This window comes from Lagopus muta, chromosome 15 (genome assembly GCF_023343835.1).
Source record: "Lagopus muta isolate bLagMut1 chromosome 15, bLagMut1 primary, whole genome shotgun sequence".
In the NCBI taxonomy this organism is placed as follows: domain Eukaryota; kingdom Metazoa; phylum Chordata; class Aves; order Galliformes; family Phasianidae; genus Lagopus; species Lagopus muta.
The window spans coordinates 8,717,159-8,739,735 of NC_064447.1; the positions used below are offsets into that span (position 1 = coordinate 8,717,159).

Genomic DNA, 22,577 nt, shown 5'->3' on the forward strand with positions numbered 1-22,577 from the left:
ATAATCAGCAGCTTTCCTAAACAGACGCGGGACTGGGAGCAGCAGCCCCTGCCCGCCACGTTCTGGATTTTCCAGATACTTTGATAAGCAACCACATGTGCAAAGAGGAATGGCAATAGTGTAATAGTGTAAGGAAGGATTTGAGGAACACAAAGATGTGTTAATATTAGGAGCCTTTTTTCCTCTGAAGGTAACTTATGTAAAATGCGTTTTGTGACTCCCAGTAGCTAAGAGGGAATTTGTAAAATGCTGTGGTTACAGCAGTTTGATTATTGCAGCATGGCTGGAGGAAAACTCGGTGAACTTGGTCCTGAAAACTGAAAGCTTTTTAATGTAATATTAAGTGGTATTCCCTGCTAGGGCTTAGATCTACTGCAGCTCATGGTTTAAATGATGCACACATATCCAGTTGTAGGTACTCTAAATGTTTTTAGAAACTGTTTTGCGTTGTGCCATCTGAAGTGGCTGCTTCATATCATAAAGTTGCTCGTTAGGTTAACATGTGTTCTCTTCCGGAGTGCCAGAACTTCTCTGGAGGTGGCTGTTTCATACCATGTAAATACATAAAAGTGGGTCAGCATAGAGGGTAAATAAACTGTTGAAATACCTTCCTCTAATTTGTTCCTCTCCACTAAGCCAAATTAAAGGCTAGAGCTGTGTAGAGGGGAGTCAGTGTAAACATTAATTACAAAGTAGATGTAGTAGATGTGGAAACCAGCTGCCTTTCTTCTTAAACAGATTTCTAGGTAGAAGGAGGAAACTGAGACCTGGATTTATGTGAAGAAGGGGGAGAAGGCTGCTCTCACATCACTCATGCTGTAGTTTATTGTAAGGGATGCCATCCAGAGCAACTTTGACAGGCTTGAAAAGTGGGCCCACATGAGCCTGATAAGGTTCAACAAAGCTTCATGGAAGGCACCTTGGGTCAGGGCAGTCCTCGATATATATGCAGACTGGGAGAAGAACTTATGGAAAGCAACCCTGCCAAGAAGAACATGAGAATCCTGGTGTGTGAGAAGCTGGGCAGTGAGTCAGCAGTGTGCACTTGTAGCTGGGAGGTCAACTGCATCCTGGATTGCATCAGCAGAGGGATGGCTGTGGAGCGGGCCGGGGATCGAGGTCCCATCAGGAGTTCTGCATGCTGGCCTGGGATCCCCAGCATAAGGATGGTGTGAAGCTGTTGGAACATGTCCAGAGGACAACTAGAAAGATGATCAGAGGCTGGAACACTTCTCCAGCTGTTGTAGAATTCTTGGTTTTGTGTAGAAGTCATGGCATACCTCGTTCACACAAATGCTACTTAGTGCTGTGTGCTTCTGTCAGCTCAGCTAGCTGATGTGGATGCCAGTTGCCACTTGAGCTTAGGCTGCTCTTGCAGTGAGCACCCTCTACAAAATCTGTTTAAGAATGTGCTGCTGTTACTGGAGCATTTCCAGTTCTTTAGAGCTTCCGGTGGGATTTGGCAAGAGTGCTAACCTGGTCATTAACCTCAACAATTAAATGACTGACCTCTTACAGGATGTAATTCTGTTCAGGCTCACTAGTTCTAGTTGTGCGGAGGTTTATCAATCTTGTGTGTATTTTCTTAAACAAATAAATATTACAGTTCTTGCAGTTTACATTTCTAACAAAGTATTTATGGCTTTTGTCTTGCTGAGGTTTTGAGCATCGCTGTGTTCTGCTGCTCAGTTATTGAGCACTTAATGGTTCACCAACAGTTTGAGTAGATAAGGTGCCATGAAATTGAAGTCAAATACCTTTGAAAAAATTCAAGTGAATGAATGTTGTCTTCAGAGAGATATAACGTGTTCAGCTGATGAATCTCCATCAACAGAATGGACTTTCTGCAGATGGTCAGACTTGCAGTGAGATATTGAACAGTTCCTAAGAGCAGAAGGGGCAACAGTGCCATAGACAAACTGACATGCTACTTTGTGAACGAAGAAATTAACTACTGGGATACCTCAATGTCCCCCTACAGTGAGAGATGGGATGGGCTGGGTTTCTCTTGATTCTATAGCTAAAACAAAGGTCTTTTAAAGCAGTGTTATATAAAAATAAATCAACACCAAGCAAATCTGGTTCAACATTAAACAGTTCAAAGTTTGTGTGTCAGCTGGGAATAGAAAAAAGTGTAGAACTGTATGCCAGAGGTTTGAGTGTGTGTGTGTGTGTATGCACAATTATATAACAACCTTTAACATTCTGGCTGGAAGCGTTCCGATATTTTTCTGTTGAGAGTAGACCTTTACTGAGAAAGCTGTTAACTTTTGGTACTTTTTATTTTTTTCAATGATAATAATAAAATGATAGAAAAGATGTGGGGAATCGAGCAAAATGAGGTCATGGGAGGGTTTTTGGTGAAGGTCATGTTGATGGAAGATGAAGGTAAGGTGGTCATGCTGCCATTTATGCTGATTGCCAATTGATTTACTACTGCTGAAGTAAAATATAAAAAGATGGATTTGGTTGTCCTACATTTCTCACTATATTCCTTTACCTTCAGGTGAACAGATAACAGCATTGTAGTCATTTCTGCTAATTTGTCTGACAATGTTCTTTTTTTCTTACCTAGGGCTGAGAAAACAGAGGTGCTTAGTGAAGACCTGCTGCAGGTATTGTAATGCAGTTACACATATGCTTAATGTTCTGTTTGTGAAGTTTGAGCCTTCTGAATTTTGGGGAGTACCAATTTAAAAAAATTGGTGGAGCATGATGATGTGGGAAGGAGCAGTGATTAGGCACAGCTGGTTTGTCTTCACTTGTGCTGCTTTGGAAGGGGCCATCTTGGCCCTTAAAAGAAATAGCAAAAAGCATGCCAAGGGCATGCCAACAGGTATCGTTTTTGGAATTGTTCTGAGTGCATAAGTGCTTCTAGTTTAGCTTGCAGTATTTGTTCTCAGACTTGTCACACTGACGTTTGTTTGCAGACTTGTCATTCTCATGATATATGCCATCTCATCAAATGTTTCGTGGTGGAATTCTAGTTGCTGCTGTTACATTACAAGGTTGGCTGATTACACAAAACAAAGTAACTACAGACTTGTTCTTCCACATTGTTCTCTTCCTTTGGTCATTTTGCAAAAGGCTTTTAAAAAGAGGAAAGAAGGCAAAAAAAAAGGCAGATGAGTTGGCTGGAGTCAGGTACGCCAGCTGCTCCTTCAGTGGTACAGTTATTTCAAGTCGTTTACTAAGCATCTCAGTATGCTGGAGTTCAAGAGCTGTGTAGGAGACACAGAGGCCAAACAAATGAGGTGTTACTTTTATTTTATCTCTCTCCAGCTGTTCTGATTAAAGTAGAAGATGAGAGAATGTACCGGCTTTAGAACTTGAATTCAGTTACAGCGCATGAAGTCATTTTGAGTAATGGTGAAGTGATCCGACCTGAAATGCTGTATTCTGCTTTCCATGGAGCTGCTTTACTTGAGCCGTGGATGTCTCAGCAGTTTGACAACGCTGCTTTTAATTTCTAGAAGGGTGTGCACAATTAACTGATAGAAGGGGTGTTATTAAAACACCTTGATAGCCTTTAGGGGCCCATGTGTTTTCTTCGTTGGCTGCAGAATAGCAACAAGAAGTGAAAGCCAAAAATTCTGCTGCTTGTTGCCAAAAAAATTTTGCAAGCAGGGCTTTCCCAGGCACACAGCAGACTGGCTACACCCAAGTGGAAGAATTTATTCACTTGTTTGTTTGCACTTGGGGGCTCATGGAGGGCAGGGAGGCTCTTATCTAACTAAAGAGCTTAAAAGTATGGTGCTGTTCATCTTGTAAATGTTCCAGTGTTTCTTTTTATATTTATCACTAGCTTTGACATAGGGTTGTCATAGCTTTTTTTGTTTTTTTTTTTTTTTTTTTTTCTCCTGTTTTGTGGAGAGTAGTACTCCGTTTCCAATATCACTGTTAAATATGTTCCCATCTGAAGAGAAGCAGTGTGATTCAGTACTGTAAAGGCTTCTGCAATGGCCCTCTTTATGGAATGCCCTTGTAGCCTATAGTGAAGCAGTCACTTGATACTTTGTACACTGAAGATGCTCTGTGGTTGCAGACAACTTGGCCTTGAGGTCACGTTTGCAGTTCAGAGGTAGCTTAATGGATATTAATGTCTCTTGTGGTTTTCATGTCTTTTTTGAGCTCAAAAGCAGATCAGCAGAGAGTATATAATCATGAAGTTTTGGGGTCAAGTTCTTCCCATCAGTCTTTCTGCCCTTTGGGTTTGGTATTCTGGCTGCCTGGAAGGAGGCTGCTGGAATGTCAGCTCTCCAGAGCCTATTTGGGGAGCGTGAGCAGCACATGTGGCAGTTGTGAGCTGGCAGTGTGCTGGGGGCGGCCCTTCACTGGGATTACTGCACTTTGTGTGGGGATGAAAACCTGTGCTTGGTGTTTTAAAAAGTCTCAACTGTGTGACCTCAGAAAAAAAGACATTCACAAATAGAGGCTGATTTGGAATGTGTTGGTAGCTTTTAATCTTGAACAAAATAGAACAGGTTCCTCTCTGCTAGAGCTGCTACCTCTGTTAGCAGCTGCAGTTTGCACTGCTTGCTTTTGTTGGGACTGACTGAACGCTTCCCAGTGCAGCTGCATAGATGTTTGCATATCCCATCCCAGCAGCTGCTGTCCATAAGTGCATAATAAACCTAGTGAAAAGTGAAAATGTGTCAATTTTACCTGGATGCCTATTGTTGTTGATGTGAATTTACAGAATTGGTGTTCATTGGAACGTGCCATATTTTTGCTGTCAGGCATTCTGTTGAGCATTTGAATTTCTTTGTAAGCTACAAAACTTGAGAAATAAGCAAGCCAGAACTAAATGTGATACAGGAGGAAGGTTTTTCTGCTGAGGCCAAGAAAATAACTTCTGTTTCTTATTTTCTTTTCCTCCTCTGTCCCCCTTCCGCCTACTAGATCGAGAGACGTCTTGACACTGTGAGATCTGTTTTCCACATCGCACAGAAGCGGTTAATTGCGTGTTCTCAGGGCCAGTATGGTACAGACCCTGATAAGAGACATGTAAGTACAGCTGCTCCTTGGGTTGTTCTGAGACTAGTCTGAATACAGGTTGGCCTTCTCTGTTCTGATCAGTCACTGTGCCTGATGTTATCCAAGAGAAGTATGACTGTGGAAAAAAATGAAAATAAAAAAATATATATATAATTCCACATTTTGACATTATTTGGTAAAATACTAACTATAGTTTATCATCCAGATATAATAACATGAACTTAGAATACCTTAGTATTGTCAGGGTGCCCATTTCTGCATTGTGCTGAGTACTGAAAGCATTCGTAAGAGCTAACAAAAGGCAATGCTTTGCCTTGTTGATCAAGCTCCTCATGTTTACAATTGCCTTTGAGCACAAATTTCTCAAATGAACCATAAACCTTTGGTTGGTATACTTGATTTCTGCCCCTTAGCTTTCTTTAGCAAAGCCACAGGAAGGTTTTCTTAATGCATTAAAACCAGAAATGATTAACATTCAAATTTTCTCCTTTTATTGAAAAACAATTATTCTGAAAATAGGCACAGAAAACATTTCTCTGCCATAAAATGAATGATCTAGTTGCTTAATGCTCAAGCTTAAAAAAATCTCAAGTTAAAGCTATTTAGAATTGTTACAGTCGTGGTACAATTTGCACTAGATTTTCCAACTCAGACTGCTTTTCACAGTGTCTGAGAACGTGAATCTTTCGGCTTGAAACTTCTTGTGACTTTGCATTTTCTTAAAGTCAAGCAATGAGTTGCATATATGTATAAGAGAAACAAAACGGAAGAAAAGTTTAGGGGGTTTATACTGGAAAATCTGGGAAGGGTCAATAGCATTAAGTAAACTAAGCACTGTTCATTCTGTTCCATAGAAAAAGCTTCCTCTAACAGCTCTTGCTCAAAATATGCAAGAGGGATCTGCCCAGCTAAGTGATGAAACGCTGTTGGGGTGAGTATCTGACTTTCTTTATAAGAAGTTGTCTGAGATTTTGTTGCTTGCAGAGTTCTAATTAAAGACTTTATATGCACAAAGGCTGTTCTCAAGCTAATGAGACTAATATTTCTAAATTCTCTATCTCATGGGAATAAAAAGTGAGCAAGCAATTCTTCTGGAACTTTTCTGGAAACAACTTTTAAGTTTGCTCTGAATTGCATTCCAGAGGATTCTGACATTGTGCTGTTGTAAAAGCTTTTGAAAATTAACTTATCTCCTTGTGGACTGTTAAAGTGATTACTCCAGTTTAAAGTTCAAAATCTGGTATAGATACTACATTCTGCAGATTTGCATCAATGGCTTCTAGTTTAAAGCAGCGCCAGTTTCTTTAGCCTGGCAAAGTATTTCTTTGCTATTTTCAGGAAAGCAGTTGAAACAACCATCAGTATGCTGAATTCCTGAAGCAACTGTTTTCTTGTTGCTGATGGAGATTCTGGATTGTTCACCCTGTCTCTATTAGAAACATTTGCATTTTTGTGAGCTATTGGATGAGATTTAAACTTGGGTAAAGATTATAAAGAACATGTTTCCCTTAGAACAAGGTTGAAGCAAAGGTCAAAGTATGATTTTTGGAACTGTAACTGTTTCCTTTTGATTACCTACAATTATGGCATTAAGACTTCTTTTGTATCAAAGTGGCTTAGGAGAAAATTGAATACTGTATTGAGCAATTTTTTTCAGTGCCTGGTAAGATGGAAAGATAAGCTTCAAAATAAATACTGACTTTTCTGTCCTTGGGACCAGTGTAATCATCTGGAGACTTAAAGCCTCCAAGACTATTACAATGGCTAAGGAATTACAGTTTAATAGCACTCCTTGCCTATACCAAGTTTGCCAATGACAGCATAGAACAGCTTGTTTTTATGCATTAAAGGCTTGCTTTGTACAATGCAGACTTTCCAAAAGGGTAGCAAAGAACAAAGCCCCACAATTGTTATTTTAAATCATTCTTCTTCAGTCAATAGTAACTCACATTGCAACCATTTCCTACAATTCTTAAAGGAAAATGCTTGATACGTGTGGTGATGCAGAGAATAAATTGGCATTGGAGCTCTCCCATCATGAAGTACAGATTGAAAAGGACATTCTAGAACCACTGAGCACGCTAACTGAGGTAAGTCATATGAGCCTGGCTGAAGAAATAAATTCAGATTTTTATTTATCAACTGAGCAAAAAAGGGTTTATCTCATTGCTAGTAAGATAGATAGTAGTGAGTTAGTGGTGGAAAGTGGACATGAAGTCTACAAAATGTAGCATGTTGCACTCTGCAGAAATAAATGTATGCCTTGAATTCTGGTTCTAGGTAGAGATTCCCAACATTCAGAAGCAGAGGAAACAGCTTGCGAAACTGGTTTTGGACTGGGATTCTGCTAGGGGAAGGTAAGAAGTAGTTTCAGGTACTTAGTCCTACACTGTTCACATGGGCTTATTGTTGATACCTGATCTGACTTTGATATTTGCTTACCTGAAAACCCCTGAAATGATTGGCTTTTTCCGGTCAAAAGAAAACAGTCTTAGAAGAGAGCCCTCAGCGCAGGTTGTTGATTAATACTAATCATCAAATTCATCAAATGACTGAAGCCTTTCTTCTGCAGGTATAACCAAGCCCACAAGACTTCAGGAACAAATTTTCAAATGCATCCTTCAAAAATAGATTCCCTTAAGGAAGAAATGGATGAAGCTGGAAATAAAGTAGAGCAATGCAAGGTAAAACAAGAGGCATCTCTATTGTTTACACATTTCTCTCATTAGCAACAATAGCAATCAGAGTGTGGCTGCTTTCATAAGCCTTGTTTGTGGCACTAGCTATCTTGCTTCTTGCAGTCACAAGTAACGGGTCTGTTAATAAACCAAGTGTTTTAAATATGTAATTAGGACTAGTTAAACACTGAAGTGCTTTCATTTAAGAGGAACTTTACTTTTTAGGGTATTTTACATTATTTGCTGGTTTAGTCTGAAACAGTTATAAGAAGAAACTGCCTTAGCCTTGACTTAAAAGTTCAGGGTGTCTGTGTACCTCTAGCCAGTGAGTAGCCAGGAGGTAGCACAGCTCTGAGCAGTTCACATTCAGTTTCACTTCTCCGTAGTTGAATGCTAGATTATGATGCAGTTGAGCTCCAAAACCTTTTAATAATACTTATCTTTTCATTCCAGGATAGGCTTTAAATAATCATGCCATACAATCCAATTGCTTACCTCAGTGGCCCCCTTCTTTGATGTATTCAGCAGGCATTTTGAATGCATTCTGCTTTAAAGAAAATGAACTGTGTGGTCATACAGCATGTTACTAACTATTCAGAAATGAAGAGTGCTCTTGCGTGTACTTTCCCTAAAAACAGTAGAATATAGATTGTATCTTGTGTTCACCCACACAATTATAAGATTCTGTCTAAAAATGTCTGATTTTAACCCAGGGGAGAAGTTAGCAGTTACCAGTAGTTCATGCCATGAATTCATTTCAAGCTTACTGCTTAGTGTGTATAGCAGAGTGGGGCGATTACTGGCTGTCTGTGCAGCCTGAATCAACGGTTCGAAGTTAGTGCAGGCAAAACAGATGGACATACTGTCTCTGTGTATAAGTTGAAATACCTTTGTAAATTTAACTTGCTATTTTGCATCTTTTCCTTTTTTCAAAGGATCAACTAGCAGCAGATATGTATAACTTTGTGTCCAAAGAAGGAGAATATGCTAAGTTTTTTGTTATGGTGAGTATTTTTTTCAGTATGAACTTGACTGCAGCACTTATGCATAGACACTCAATTCTCAAAGATTACATTTTGTGTGCTAAACCTAGTCTTATGTGCTCATCAGAAGCTAATGCTCTTTTTGTTTTTTAAAATGTGGCTTCTGTTCTCAGTTATTAGAAGCACAAGCAGATTACCATAGAAAAGCATTAACAGTCATAGAAAAGGTCCTACCCGAAATTCAAGCCCATCAAGGTAAAGTAACCTGTGCTCTGGCTGATGCTTCTCCTTGCCTGTGCCACCTATGCACAATATTCTTCTCCTTTATCTTGATTCTTTTGCATGCAGTCTTAATAAATCAGGTCATTTTGATCTACTTAACAATTCTGCATTCCCAAGCATAATTCCATCTTTGCTCTATTCTCTGGAGTTCTCCAGCCATATTTTAACACGCTAATAGAATACTAAGGATCTGTCTCATACCCAAAAGGACAAAGGAAGGATTTTTCTGTTTCTCATGTGACCTCTTGCTAATTTATACCTGACACTTCCAGACGATGAAAATTTGTGATTTAGGAACTTCAGGGTCTTTTGTTTTTTGAATAACTAGTAGACAATCAGCAGAAAAATTCCTAAGATTCTAAAGAACGTTTCTTTTTTTTTCCTCCTATGCAAACTTTTTTCCCAGTGTGCACACTGCAGTGTTGAGTTTGCTGTGTTGAATATCAGCAGCTAAGGGGCTAGTAAGACAGTTTCATCTCTTCCCCATGCTATTAAGATTTTCGTTGTCAGCATAAAATAAGGACAGTCAGTAATGGTTTGGTCTGAAGATGCACTGTGTGCTGTTGAAATAACTATCCTAAATTGTCTGTACTGATTCTTAATCTACTGATCAGTAGAAGTAGGTTGAACGAAGTCTGAGTGACGTTTGGAGCTGAACGACACTCGGCTATCTTCAGTAGCAGATCATATGGATATTGTAGAAAGATGAACCAGTAAACTAAAGATGCCAAGAAATGTGAGCATCTTGCTGAAAAATGATAGAGAATAATCTGTTCTCTGTGGATCTGATGAAATGCAAAGTAACAAACGATACTTACACAGCATTAGGGCTGCATTATGGCTGTGTGGAAGGCTCTGTTTACAAGATACAGATCCAACTGGTTTAATTTTTCTTTGTTGCTTAGCTGCTTTGTGCAAAGCTTTTCATATGGTGAGTGCTTCAATACAGATCAGCCTTCCTTAGAAGGTGCCCCCAGGGGGATGCCATCTGAGTGGTCCAGTGTCTCTGTAGGATGTGACTGCAGTTGTTTCTAGCTGCAGTTAAATTACTGTGACTTTGAACAACTACTAAGATTTCCTTGTTTGCTGTACCTTGTAAAACTGATGAAAACAGCATGGGCTGCTCATGGTATATTACTGAATGAAGGGAAATAAAGCCATGTGGAGGGGATATAGTTAATATGTTGCTGGGATTTTTTCTTTAAAAAAAAAAAAATCTTTGCAGAAGTGCATTGTGTCTTTGGAAGACTCCTTCAACATCTTAACTTTTTTTCCATATGAGAGAAAGAATGCATCTTTACTAACAATTAATAACGTTTTGCATTGTTTTACATCTGCATTTTTCAATTAAAACAGCAGAAATAATGGTGAAAAATGGAAACATTCACATTCTGTTTGGAGAAATGTGTACCAATTTTGACTTTAAAAGCTAAGGGGCAATCAGGAGATGTTAAGTTGAAAATCTGTGCAGGTGTTAGTGATATGCTGCAAATGTTCTGACTGTAAGATTATTCACACCTATTTGAAGTTGCTGATTCTTAAATCAGCAACAAACTTAATGTTACATTAACAGATCTGTTTTTATCTATCTTAAATACAGATAAAACTCAGATCAGCCCAAGTCCTGAAATCTGGGCGAAGTTTTTCTCAAAGATTCTTGTAAACCTAAGACTTTTGGAGTCTTAGCAAATCAGAATCAATGTAATGTTCAGATGTGACAGCCTAGTAATGTGTGCTCTCAGTTATATGGAAGATGTGCACTTGTTTTGCCATCTGGAAAGAATCAGAAGTATTTTTTATGGGGAATACTGGCAGGCTCGTGTTCTCTTTACTCATCGTATGAGAGATGTTACCTGTCAAGGGCTGCACAACTCCTACCATGTTCTGCAGATTTCTTAGCTAGAGGCTTTCTTCTTTTCTTGCCTGGGATGTAATCAAAGTGATTGTTAGATATTTTGCTCAGTGTTTTAATACTCTTCAATTAGACAAATGGACTGAAAAACCAGCCTTTGGAACACCATTGGAAGAGCATCTCAAGCGCAGTGGTCGTGAAATTGCAATCCCTATTGAAGCCTGTGTAATGATGCTTCTGGAGACAGGGATGAAGGAGGAGGTAAGTGTATCACTATATCATGCTCTATGAAGGAAAGAAGAAGAATGTAGTGAAACTCATGAACTGATATCTGTGCTTTTTAAGTTTGCTTAAGTAACTTTTCTCATTAATGTAGATAATAAGTCTTGTAACATAAAGGCTTCAGCACTATTTGTAGTATATTTGACATGACTAGAATGAAAAATGGGTAATGGACCAAGGGTGATGAGGGACCAAAGTGTTATCAGATGGCAGTGGCACATCAAGAGTCAGCTTGGTAAAGCAATATAAAGTGAAGATGACGCTGAACTATGAACTGTTTTGAGAGAGTCATAAAACTTTCACTTTTTATCATGCAGGGCTTATTCAGAATTGCTGCTGGAGCCTCCAAGTTAAAAAAGCTCAAAGCTGCCTTAGACTGTTCAACTTCACAACTCGATGAATTTTATTCTGATCCCCATGCTGTTGCAGGTACTGTGAATGTTCTGAGTCAAAACAGAGACAGATGGGTAGAACACAGATTTATTCTGTTCGTTAACTGTTGACTTGCTACGGTGTTGACCTCTGTGCAGATAAGCAGTGAATGGAAGTATAGTGAAAGTTCAATTAATTGCATAATTTAACATGGTTATGTATAGGGCACACATGCTGACCATACTTGATATGTTTGCATGCCAGCGTAGCGATTAAAATTCAGGTGATTGTGGTAATTCCAATATCATATTTCTCCCTTGATCATGCTAGTAATTCTCATGAGACTAGAGCCATATGTAGCTTTAATAAGGTTGTTCTGAAGGATGCTTCATAATTCGATAATATACATTTCTGTCTAATTACAGTAATGACTAACAAGCCTCTTGTATTCACTGTTGAACAGATTATGGAAGTGCCAGACTGTCCTGATGTTTCACTGGGGCTTGAGTACTGTTGCATAGATAGAATTTCGATTTGAAATAGACTGAAAGCATTGACTAAGAAACTTGCCTGTTCTGCAGGTGCCTTGAAGTCCTACTTGCGAGAATTGCCAGAGCCTTTAATGACCTACAGTCTTTATGAAGAGTGGACACAAGCTGCAAAGTAAGCATGCTGCAAAGGCTTATGTAGAAAAATATTTTACATTTTTTATCAAATTTGGATCCTCAGGTAAACTCAAAAGTCCAAACTCACGTTGTTCGTTTCTGAACACATAGATGTTTTCTCTAGCAAATTAGTTAGACTTCTGTGGATTCTGTGCTGATGCTTAAGCAGTTTTGGCTTTGTTGAAGGTTGAGATAATTCAAACATTTGAAAAGCAGGTTGTTGAATTACTGAGTACAACAATGTGTTTTGATTAGGCGTAAATGGGAAATTGTCTTTTTTTTGTTCTCTTCAGAAATAACTTTTTTGTAATCTGTGAGAAAGATGTAATACATTTTCTTTTTTTCCCTTTCAGTATTCAGGACCAGGATAAGAAGCTACAAGAGTTATGGAGGATTTGTAACAAATTACCTAAGCATTTTCATGCTAATTTCAGGTATGTGTGCGCATATACTGACTTGTAGTGCTCAACCATCAAAGCCACCGTGCAGCTAGTTTTGGTATTAATTAGCTGAAACTCTAATCCTTTTTTTTTAAACTTGGCCAAATTTTATTAGATTTATAAAATGACATCCTGCTTCATCAAGTAGTTGATGTGCAATAGTTTGCTACTGGTAGAAGTTTTCAGTCAAGTTAATTCACTGCTGACTGCAAAATACTGATGCACAGAACTCTTCCATTTAAGGGATTATGGTTTTGGCAATAATGGAGTTCTTGAATTTTGGCCTCGTCAATAAGAACTGTCAGTTGGTAATGTCTTCTCAAATGAACAGAATTATTCCTTGCTATAAACGCTAATTATGTTCTCAGTGTCATACTAGCTTCCATCATGTGGAGAAAACTCACTGGTGTTTATTTGGTCGTCTTATTTTTTTTAGGTATTTAATCAAATTTTTAGCAAAGCTTGCACAGAACAGTGATGTCAACAAAATGACACCCAGCAATGTCGCAATAGTCCTGGGCCCCAACTTGTTATGGGCAAAAACTGAAGGGTAAGTGGATTTAGGAAAAGTAAAAGACAACTTCCATGAAGCTGTAGAATTTCCCATCAGGTTGTTTTAAATGTAGACTATTGACAGCAACAGAGTACTTGCCAAAAAAAAATTCAGAGTTGCTCTATGTGATACCTAGGGGTGGGCTGGTTCATTGTGCTTAGCATAACATGTTGTTTAAGGCCAGATATCTTATTTTCTTGCTTTGATAGAACTGTATATGCTATTCTACGCATCTCTTCCACAGATCCCTTGCTGAAATGGCGGCAGCAACTTCAGTCCACGTGGTAGCAATTATTGAGCCAATTATTCAGCATGCAGACTGGTTCTTCCCTGGAGGTAAATTCTTGCTGTAGTTAAAAGAATTCTGGTTTGTGATAACCCTTTGCAGGTAAACCTCCAGTAACTTTTTTTAAAAGTGATGCCATTTTGTATATACATGTCATCTGATGAATGGTGTCTGTCTTTTATCCAGATCAAGACTTCAATGTGTCTGGGGCATTTGTTGCAGTTCCTGCTGTTAATTCAAATCATTTGTCACACACTGGGAATGAATATGATTCTGGGACACTGGAACGGAAGAGGCCTGTTAGTATGGCAGTAATGGAGGGGGATTTATTGAAGAAGGAAAGGTACGTTTCGTTCTCAGATTAGGTTTTAAGTCTTCGCTCCTGAGAACTTGACTCCTTAGGCTGTAGTTTAACATGTTTAGTGGTCTCAGGAGGAGAATTTTGTGAAAATATTGTAGGTAACAAGAGTGATTTATTTTCCCCATATTATTGCAGCCTGAGGAAGGTTCAAAGGTAATGTACTAGATATACTCTGTGCATGACTTAAAATAAAAAGAAAAAGCAGATACCACTTCTTCCAATCACCATCTTCCTATTACAGATGTGGGGGGTCTGAAATCCAGTGAAACAGAAGTATATGTAGTAACATCTGTCAGTGTCTAACTTCTGGTATTCCATGGCTTCTTTTCAAAGCCCATAAGCCGAGGTGGTGTTACCTGGTGCCTTCATGATAAGACTTCTGATTTGAAGATGGTACAGTATGCCATGGCAAATAGTAAACTGCTAAAAAAAATAAATAAAACATGCTGTTTTCCCATATAACATGTAGTGTAACACTTATTTATCACTCATACCATGAATATTGAAGTGATGTGCTGTTTTGTTTATAGCTATTTATGCAAGTGTTAAATTGTTACCTAAATGTTAATTGTGGGTAGCTACATGTAATTTTATCAGTGCTGACAGAAGGAGCAGAAAAAAGTCAGTTCAGGATTCACTGTCTTTAACACAACAAGCATAAAATTCAGTTCTTGAATATATTAAACACATTCTCAAACCTGTTAGTTTCTTTATCCATAGTTAAATAGGGGCACCTGTTTCTTTGGCCAAATCGTGGTAGCATATATCCAGTGTCATTTTTAGTCTGTCTTGAAATCTGTACAACAAATTAAAAGTTTTGACACATGAATTTTGTTTCTATTACATACCATATTTAGACAGTAGATACTCTGGTGTCTAAGGAAATGTATGTATTTACATGTAAAAATACTGAATGTTTTGACCTCATTGTCATCAGTCCGTCTTCAAATGTTATTGAGTGATTTGTTCCACTTATGTTTACCCTCTGTGCAGATAAGTCAAATAGTGTTGCATGTCTTAACATTAATGGTGTTATATGCAGACAGTGGGAGCTTTCCTTGTTGCTGCTTTGCATGCTAAGCAACAGGGTTGCACTTGTCTTTGTGGGTTGTAACAGCCAGTTGTCTTGTTGCTTTAGTTAACTGGTGTTGGCTGGCGTGGTGTGTTTACTCTCTCTTCTTTCTGTAGCTTTGGTGTCAAGGTTATGGACTTCCAAGCAAACCCTCGGAGATGTGGCACTATAAATAGAAAGCACACATCCCCAGCTTTCCAGCCACCACTTCCACCCACAGAGGCTGGCATGTTGGCTCATTCTGGAGCAGAGCAGCACTCACAAGCTGCTGTGGCTGAAACAAGCCCAGTGGGTGCTGGTTTTGCCCTATCTGCTGGCACAGCAGAACAGTTACAAAGCCAAGGAAATGAGGATGTCAGGTAAGAGGTATGGCTTCTGCTGGCAGTGGCTTAGCTGGCTGCTTCAGCAGCAAACTGATGATGTCGGCTGTATCAGCTTCACAAGGCACATCCTCTGATTAGAGGACATGTTGTTGTATGCAGAGTCTTTTTGGGTGTGGGCAGAAGCACTGTAAAAGGGCTCTCTTTCTATGTGTATTTATGATCTTTTAATTTGAACGTATGTTTCAGAATTGATCTTCCTAACATAAGGAATTTCTTAAGGAAAAAATTGTGAAAAATGCTAAAAAAAAAAAAAAAAAAAAACTACTTTTAATGCCCATGCTGACCTTTCCAAATTACACTCCAGAGGTGTCCGTGCAGCATGACTGTCAGTTTGCTGCTGAAAGATCAAACCTGCCAGTGGCAATGCTAGAAACCCATTGGTCTTGTTTGTTGTTTCTTGTTCATGTTATCTGGATTTGTCGCCTTCTTCTGTGGCACGTGTTAGTGGTGACCAGACTCACTAGAAAACTGGAAGTCAATTTGTCATATTTCTTTAGAAGTGTGTATACAGACTTTTCTGCCACTTAATTACAGATGGAAACTGTGTGATCATATCTTCAGTATCAGAATACACGGACTCCAAGAATAATTGCAGTAGCTTTGACTCCTACTTTCACGGACAGTGAAAGCAGCAGTTTGCTTTTACTGTTCTTGAGATCTGAGAGATGTAGCAAATGCATAAAAATGCTCATGGTGCTCCCCAGTCTCTTGCATAACGCCTTACATTAAAAAGCCATCATGGAGTTTTATGCAGCGCTGATTCTTTGGCATGTAGCTTTTGGTTCCAGGTGACGCTTCTGCAAAAATATCTCGTTTAAATATCCCCTCTAGACCAGTATTTCTCCAGTGATGTCTCTTGTGGCAGAGGAAGCTAAAATGAAACCTTAAGTGTAGCATCTAAAAGCTACATGAAATTTAATAACAGCATCTAGAAAAAATAGGGTTATGTTTTGCTAGTAAGTAATTGAAAGGTTTTTGCCATTTTGAGATGGAGATGTTGTAGAGAGAGATGAATGAAGACTGTAAGTGCATAGGAAGTAAAATGGGGAGGCACTGTGCAGAACCACCTTGGCTGGTTCATACTCGATTGTTGTTTCTCTCCAATATCAAGAAGAAAGAACTGAGATGTCCTGATCTGAATTTTGGGGGTTTTACTGGAATTGTTCTCTTGGATGCTTGAATGCTCATCTCAGACTGGACTCCCTTGATCATGGGAAGCAGGGTGAAAGTTTAATTCCAGGTAGAGTGGGGAGTTTCAGCCAGAAGGAGGGGAACCACCGTTCTCTCCGCACCCACAGCCTTTGCAGTCTCTGAGGGCTTCCAAAGGCTCTGCAAACTTGAGCAGTGAGGGCTGCATCTGCCTAGTCTGAGTTATGCAGCAAGTTGGTTTTCTTTTTTTTGGCAAAGCTTCAGAGTGCCACTGCTTACTCCTTACCAGTGAATTGGATGTGGTGCTGTGACAGAGTATTTGGGAAAGTTAACAGTTACAGGAGTAGTGATTATATTTGAATGAGGAAATGAGAGAAGTCATTTTATGTGAACTTTATTGGTGGGGCACTTCTTAAAGAACCTAAAGGGCGCTCTGGTGTGGCAGCTGTACTCTGAGTACCAGTATTTAATTCAAACAGGCTTTGTGATGTTACAGATCTACTTGGATTCCTGATTTAACTTGGTAATGGATCTTTTGTACAGGTCTGCCTGAAACCTACCTGTGAATTTTTTGAAGAGCTTTAGTGCTCAGGTTGTCAGTAATAACAGCCAGTGCAGAAGGTTTTTAAGATGTGTAAGGGCCAGAACTGGAGCATGGTTCATAGTGTAAACCTTAAAGGTGCAGTTGATCTGCGCAGGGCATTTTGTAATCATCTTCTGACTTGAGACTTTTGATTTTCAGTACCTCAAAACCTAAGGACAACGCATCTTCATCTACTCCTCCACCCGTGAGAAACGGTGGGCAAGTAAATGCTGCCCCAAACCAGTCAGCAAGTAGCAGTAATCAGCTTTCTGTTAATCAGCCACAGAATGCAGCAGGTCCCAGTCCCCATTCAGTGAGGAGAGGTATGATTTTTTGTTTTTGTTTGGCTTTTAAAGCACTAAGTTCCAACTGTTCTTTAAGCACTACAAAAATGCTTGCTAAAATTACTTTACCGTCATGCCTTCCTTTACTCCAGACTTCAGTTCTTTTGCCTTTCACTAGGACCTGTATATATCTTTGGATTCCTTCATGAGTGCTGCTAGTAATGTTATCAACACTGTTTAATGAAGTCACTTGACTACTGATTAGTAAGCCAATATTTGCATTTCTGTAGTTTCCTACTGATACCACTTTTATTTTGTAATGCACCATTTTATTTCAGTAATATACTTAAGCATTTCATAGAGCTATGAATTCCTTCTTTTAGGAGTTTCACAACACACTGCCATAAAATCTCCCCTCTTCCATTCACAGCTGTTAAAAAGCCTGCGCCAGCACCTCCCAAGCCAGCTAACCCCCCTCCAGGGCAGCCAGGAAGCCAAAGCTCTGCTCCAGCTGCTCAGCCACCTTCAATCTCTCCAAAGCCACTTGCCAGAAGCTCTTCTCCTCCTGCCCAACATGCAAACCAGGGAGCAGCCCTGACCTCCAGTTCCCAGGTTTCTGCACCTCGGCGATACTCCAGCAGCCTGTCCCCAATCCAAGCTCCCAGCCACCCACCACCACAGCCCCCAACGCAGGCTACTCCTCCACTGCAGCCCAAAGCAAACAATCAAGCATCTCCTGCTGCACCCAGCAGTGAACATGGACCAGAGCAGCCCTGTTACACTCCTCCGCAGACTCCAACACCACCTGATACACCCCCTCTAGGCAAGCACAGTACTAGTTCCCCGCTGTCACAGCCGCAGTCATCTGCTCAAGACACTTCACAGTCTCACTCTCCACCTCACAGTGGCACGCTGCCAAGGCCGCGGCCTGTGCCCAAGCCCAGAAACAGACCCAGTGTTCCCCCTCCTCCTCATCCTCCTTCTCAGCTGGCTGGAGACGGTATTATTGCAAATCCCACGCAAACAGCTTCCAAAATAGTAACAGGTGAGTGGATTCTTTCATATTCAGTGCCTCCTTAGGGAGTGGAAATGAAGAAAATTTCTGTAGCTATGTGTAGTCTTTTAAGAAAGCACAAGCAACAGTTAAAACACTGAATTGCTTATTTACAGTTAGAATGCACACACAACTGTTTTTCAGGTGGGGATCTTGGGGGTCTTCCATAGTAAAGGTCTCCTTTCCTGAGGCTGAATGATGTGGGGGGAAGTGTGCGTTAGCTTGCTTTTGTTTTTATTTAAAGTGCTGGATGCAAGACATTGGAGTAGCAACAAACTCCACAGGGCTTTCTCCAGCCTCAGCATCATGGCAATCTCCTAGACTTATGCTTCTGTTTGCAGAAAAGGCAAATAATTTGGAGAAAGCAGAAGATGCCATCAGGAATAGTATGTTTGGGATTTACAGGAGATAGCAAATCAATGAAGCGATCACTGATGTTTTCTAGTAGAACAGATGCTAACACCGAATGTTTTACTTTGTGAGATGAAGCTTTCTGGTGGGGTTTTAAGTCAGAAATCTGGAAGCTGAAGAATCAAATAGACTCAACTAAATTGTGGATTGATCTTCATTCTTGATGTGCAGACTTTTTCTCTTTTAAGACATTGATGAATTAAAGATAAATTTTCTGTCTTCTCACAAGAACTTAACGAAGCTCATAGTTATTAGCTTGGTAGAGATAATATTAATTTAAATGTTGGAAAAAAGTTAATTGCTGAAGAAAGTAAAAGCTAGCAGATCTTGAAATGTGCTCCTGGTGAGTCTTTGCTTGGTTTAGGAAGTTCTGAATGAAAAGACAGCAAACGTAAGACTAATGCTTTTAAACCTACTCATGTTCAATAATAGTTAAAACTTTCTAATGACACTGCAGCTTCTGAACAATGAAACTAATGTTTTGGAATGCAAAGTGTAAATTCTGTTGCCTAACAGCTTTACCCCATGGTGCCTTCACAGGTGGGGATGGTTACTGCGAATAAGGTTTGTACTTACTGGAAACATGCAATATAAGCTAAAATGCTCCTGCACAGCAGTATTTTATTTGTAGCTTTATTTTGTATATGCGCTTTGGAATACGTGCTCTGTCAACTCTGTATGTTCTCATGTCATTCTGTTTGTAAGACATATTAGGACCTGTGCTTAATTTCGATAGTGCTGTGAATATTAATTCATACTTTAGAACAAATGGTAAAAATAACTGTAGTGAATAACACTTCCCACAATCACCTGGTGTGAAGCAATGACCAATTTAAAATAGATTTCTTCTCATCAATGCAGGCAAATGTTGCAGCTTATAGTTTTTCCTCCAGTTCAGCCTTTTCTGGTTGCACTTCAGTGTAGCTTTCATTCTAGGTTTTCAGTTGTTTTTACTTGCACCTTATTTGGCAAAATACTCAGTTGTGTCACTAAACTCCTTTGCAGATGCAGCATCTGCATTCTGGCGTATTTGCATTCTGTCAGCCCCAGCCTTGCTAATAGTCTGTTCAATCACAGCTGCCAAACAGCACATTAATAATCTCACTTGATACATAGCAGCTCAGAAATATGCTACCTTTCTAAGGTAACAACTGCATGACAGGCTGGAAAAGTTGAGGTTGCATTCCAGAATTATCTCAAGATCAGGAGTATAGTTTTGTGTACAAGGAACTAGCAATAAATGAGCAGCTAAGCAACTAAAAGGTAGCTTTGTGTTTTAAAATAAGATATCTCCTGATTGTACTCCTGCTCTTTTTATCAACATCTTTAAAATACAAAGGCAATTCACTTCAAAACTGAATTCGGCCTTAAGTCTGTAGGCTCTGCATCTTTACAGCACTTGTACAGAAGTTGAGAATGGGAACAATGCTGATGAGTCAAACTCCAAGTAAAGACAATTTTCCTGATTCTGGGGAAGTTGCTTTAGTGCAAGCAGTTAAGCAGAATTTGTTTTACTTCAGTGTAACTGGAGAAATGCTTGCCTTGTAAGTAATAACCAGCTGGAGTGCAGGGGGCTGCTTCATTAGTGGGGGAGTTTAAGTTACACGGAGCATCTGCCATGCGATAGTGGTTGTGTGAATTACCACAGCTGTCATGTTGTTTGGATACAATTGAAGAAACTACCAAACAAAAACACTATCATTAAGATCTGTTTATCAACCTGAAAACGTTAGAAAAGAATTAATAGATATCAGTCTTGCCAAGTGCAAACCTTAGCAGGTCGGCTGGGTAAATGGTGTATGGTAAACAACAGCAGGCAAGCTACCACACAGAAAAGTCTGTCAAGGAAAGCTGATGATGAAGGATTCTTTAGCAGAGCTGGTAAAGGAATCTAGAGAACCTAGTGTGTTTTGAAAACAAACCGAGAAGTGGGAGCACTTAAAGTGACAGCTGGGCTTGTCTAACGCAGTACGCTCAGTGCAGGATCATCCAGCTTTTCCAGATCAGTCCTTTTTATTTTGCTTTAGAGAATATTTGTTCTGAATTAACACCACTGCATATTACATAAGAGTATCTGCTCTAACATTTACACACGCACATGTAGTACTTATATTTAAGCACTGGCTGGTACTGTAAACTAGCTTATCTGATTCACAGTGTGAAATAACTACTTTAACTTTAAATAATGGAGCAAGGGAAACCAGGAACAATAGAAATGAAAATTGAGGTGCCAGCAGACTTTATAATATCAGCATGAGAATTCTGAATTGTTTTCAGGATAATATTGAATTTCTTTGTCCATATTCTGGACAGTAATGCCTCAAATTCTATTTGCAGTATTAAAGTTATAAGCCCTAGAAAAGAATATTCTAATCAAAAATTTTATTAAATAATCTAGATGTTTGACCTGCTTTCAGTATGAACTGTATTGGAAAGTTCAATGGTAAGGAAAAGGCATATGATTGGCCAAAAATGTCTCTAATTTGTAATCATGTGTGTGCTAATGCCCACTACTAACCTGTCACAAATAACACTGCTTGCTTGCATTATCATTAGTGTGGCATGCAAAAAGCATGGCTGTTTATGCTTGCTTTTACATTAACGTACTAAAAGCATTGAAGACTAGAATGTGTAAAATTCCTGTTTTGACTGGCCAGTTTCACATTTTACTTCTTCAGCTTACTGAAAATCACAGTTTGAAATCCGTGTATCTTATATAGAGGTTCATTTTGTGTCCAGCTTAGCTGTGTTGTTAATCACAAATACTCCCTTCCTGTGTCATCTCACACTGTTACCTCTTTTTTGAGAAGATCTCATCCCTCGATATGCAGTAGCAGCAGAATTGCATCTTTTGAATCATATTGTGAATGAAAACTTGGCAGTAGTGACAGATAGTGGGGAGAATGTAGTGTCTCTGCTGCTTGAGATCAGTGCCACCTTCTCCATGGTTGGGCATAGCATGGGGGGAATTGAGCAAGAGAATATGTAGGAATTTGGGACACGGCTACAGTTTTTTGTATGTAATGGTGCTTCTGATGACAGTAGTAAAATGTAAAAAAGTAAACTAAAACATCTGACCTTTAAACAATTTTAATTTTAACTCAACTGGTGTAAAAGTACTTAAATTTTCATGTTAAACACGTGGATGGTGAGATGAATTGAACAGGGGCTTGGTTTGAAAGTAGCACAGACATTATTTTCTTCGTTGCTCTAAGGTCTGCTGAGCAGTAACTTTGCACTGGTTTTCAGAGTGGGGAGAGTGTCATGTTGTGCACTACAGGCAGTTGGTGTCAGGCAACAACGTGTTGGAGTTGCAGCTGTCATGTTAGCAGTGCCACCACAAAGCTTCTTCATGTGAGAGTGCCTGCCCGTGAGCCTGGGAAAGGAGCAGGAGGCGCTGCCTTGGGCATCACTTCTGTATCTGCTTGGGCCTCTTCCGTGCTGTTTAGCTCAGAAGTTTTTAACTTGAACGCTTGCAGTGTAACTTCTGGGCTAAATTTAAGACTTAATGATAGGATTCAAAGTCTTCAAAAGATTCCTGTCTTTGCCACCTGACTTTAAAAGCAAGGTTCTTAGCTAGATTTATCGATCTAAACAATTTTCTGTTTGGATTGTTGCAGTAAGTAGTGCCATGGCTTACTATTCTACGAAGCTGACTTACAATGACAACATATTCATTCACATCTTTTAAACTGTTCTGGATTTTTTTTTTTAATTTTCTACCTGCCAGTACAGTCAGTCACCAGGAGCATTTTGTCCTTCTTTGGACACCTTAGCTTGAACAAAATTCTCCTTTCATCAGTAGGGGGCAAAGAACAGAATCTAGTTGCACACAGGAGATGAATGTTGTCTTGGATAATTTCTTCCCGCTGTCACTTCTAAAAGCCCC

General features: G+C 39.5%; 1 protein-coding gene across 12 annotated transcripts in view; it reads left to right on the forward strand.

The window, feature by feature from the left end:
- ARHGAP17 (Rho GTPase activating protein 17) overlaps positions 1–22,577 on the forward strand; it is a 38,576-nt gene that overhangs the window by 14,710 nt on the left and 1,289 nt on the right. For 2 of the 12 annotated variants that reach the window (XM_048961670.1, XM_048961672.1), the window contains exons 2-21: positions 2,576–2,615; positions 4,903–5,007; positions 5,853–5,929; positions 6,977–7,088; positions 7,279–7,355; positions 7,571–7,682; positions 8,612–8,680; positions 8,833–8,914; positions 10,927–11,054; positions 11,393–11,504; positions 12,029–12,110; positions 12,466–12,546; positions 12,989–13,102; positions 13,350–13,441; positions 13,578–13,734; positions 14,941–15,183; positions 17,099–17,262; positions 17,654–18,268; positions 19,229–19,252; positions 21,087–21,131. In XM_048961670.1, coding sequence (XP_048817627.1) covers positions 2,576–2,615; positions 4,903–5,007; positions 5,853–5,929; positions 6,977–7,088; positions 7,279–7,355; positions 7,571–7,682; positions 8,612–8,680; positions 8,833–8,914; positions 10,927–11,054; positions 11,393–11,504; positions 12,029–12,110; positions 12,466–12,546; positions 12,989–13,102; positions 13,350–13,441; positions 13,578–13,734; positions 14,941–15,183; positions 17,099–17,262; positions 17,654–18,268; positions 19,229–19,251 — 2,485 coding nt within the window. In that variant the 3' untranslated portion in view covers position 19,252; positions 21,087–21,131. Of the gene's footprint in view, positions 1–2,575; positions 2,616–4,902; positions 5,008–5,852; positions 5,930–6,976; positions 7,089–7,278; positions 7,356–7,570; positions 7,683–8,611; positions 8,681–8,832; positions 8,915–10,926; positions 11,055–11,392; positions 11,505–12,028; positions 12,111–12,465; positions 12,547–12,988; positions 13,103–13,349; positions 13,442–13,577; positions 13,735–14,940; positions 15,184–17,098; positions 17,263–17,653; positions 18,269–19,228; positions 22,390–22,577 lie in introns of those variants that run through there. The other 10 variants (XM_048961669.1, XM_048961668.1, XM_048961675.1 and 7 more) reach the window with 7 other exon arrangements.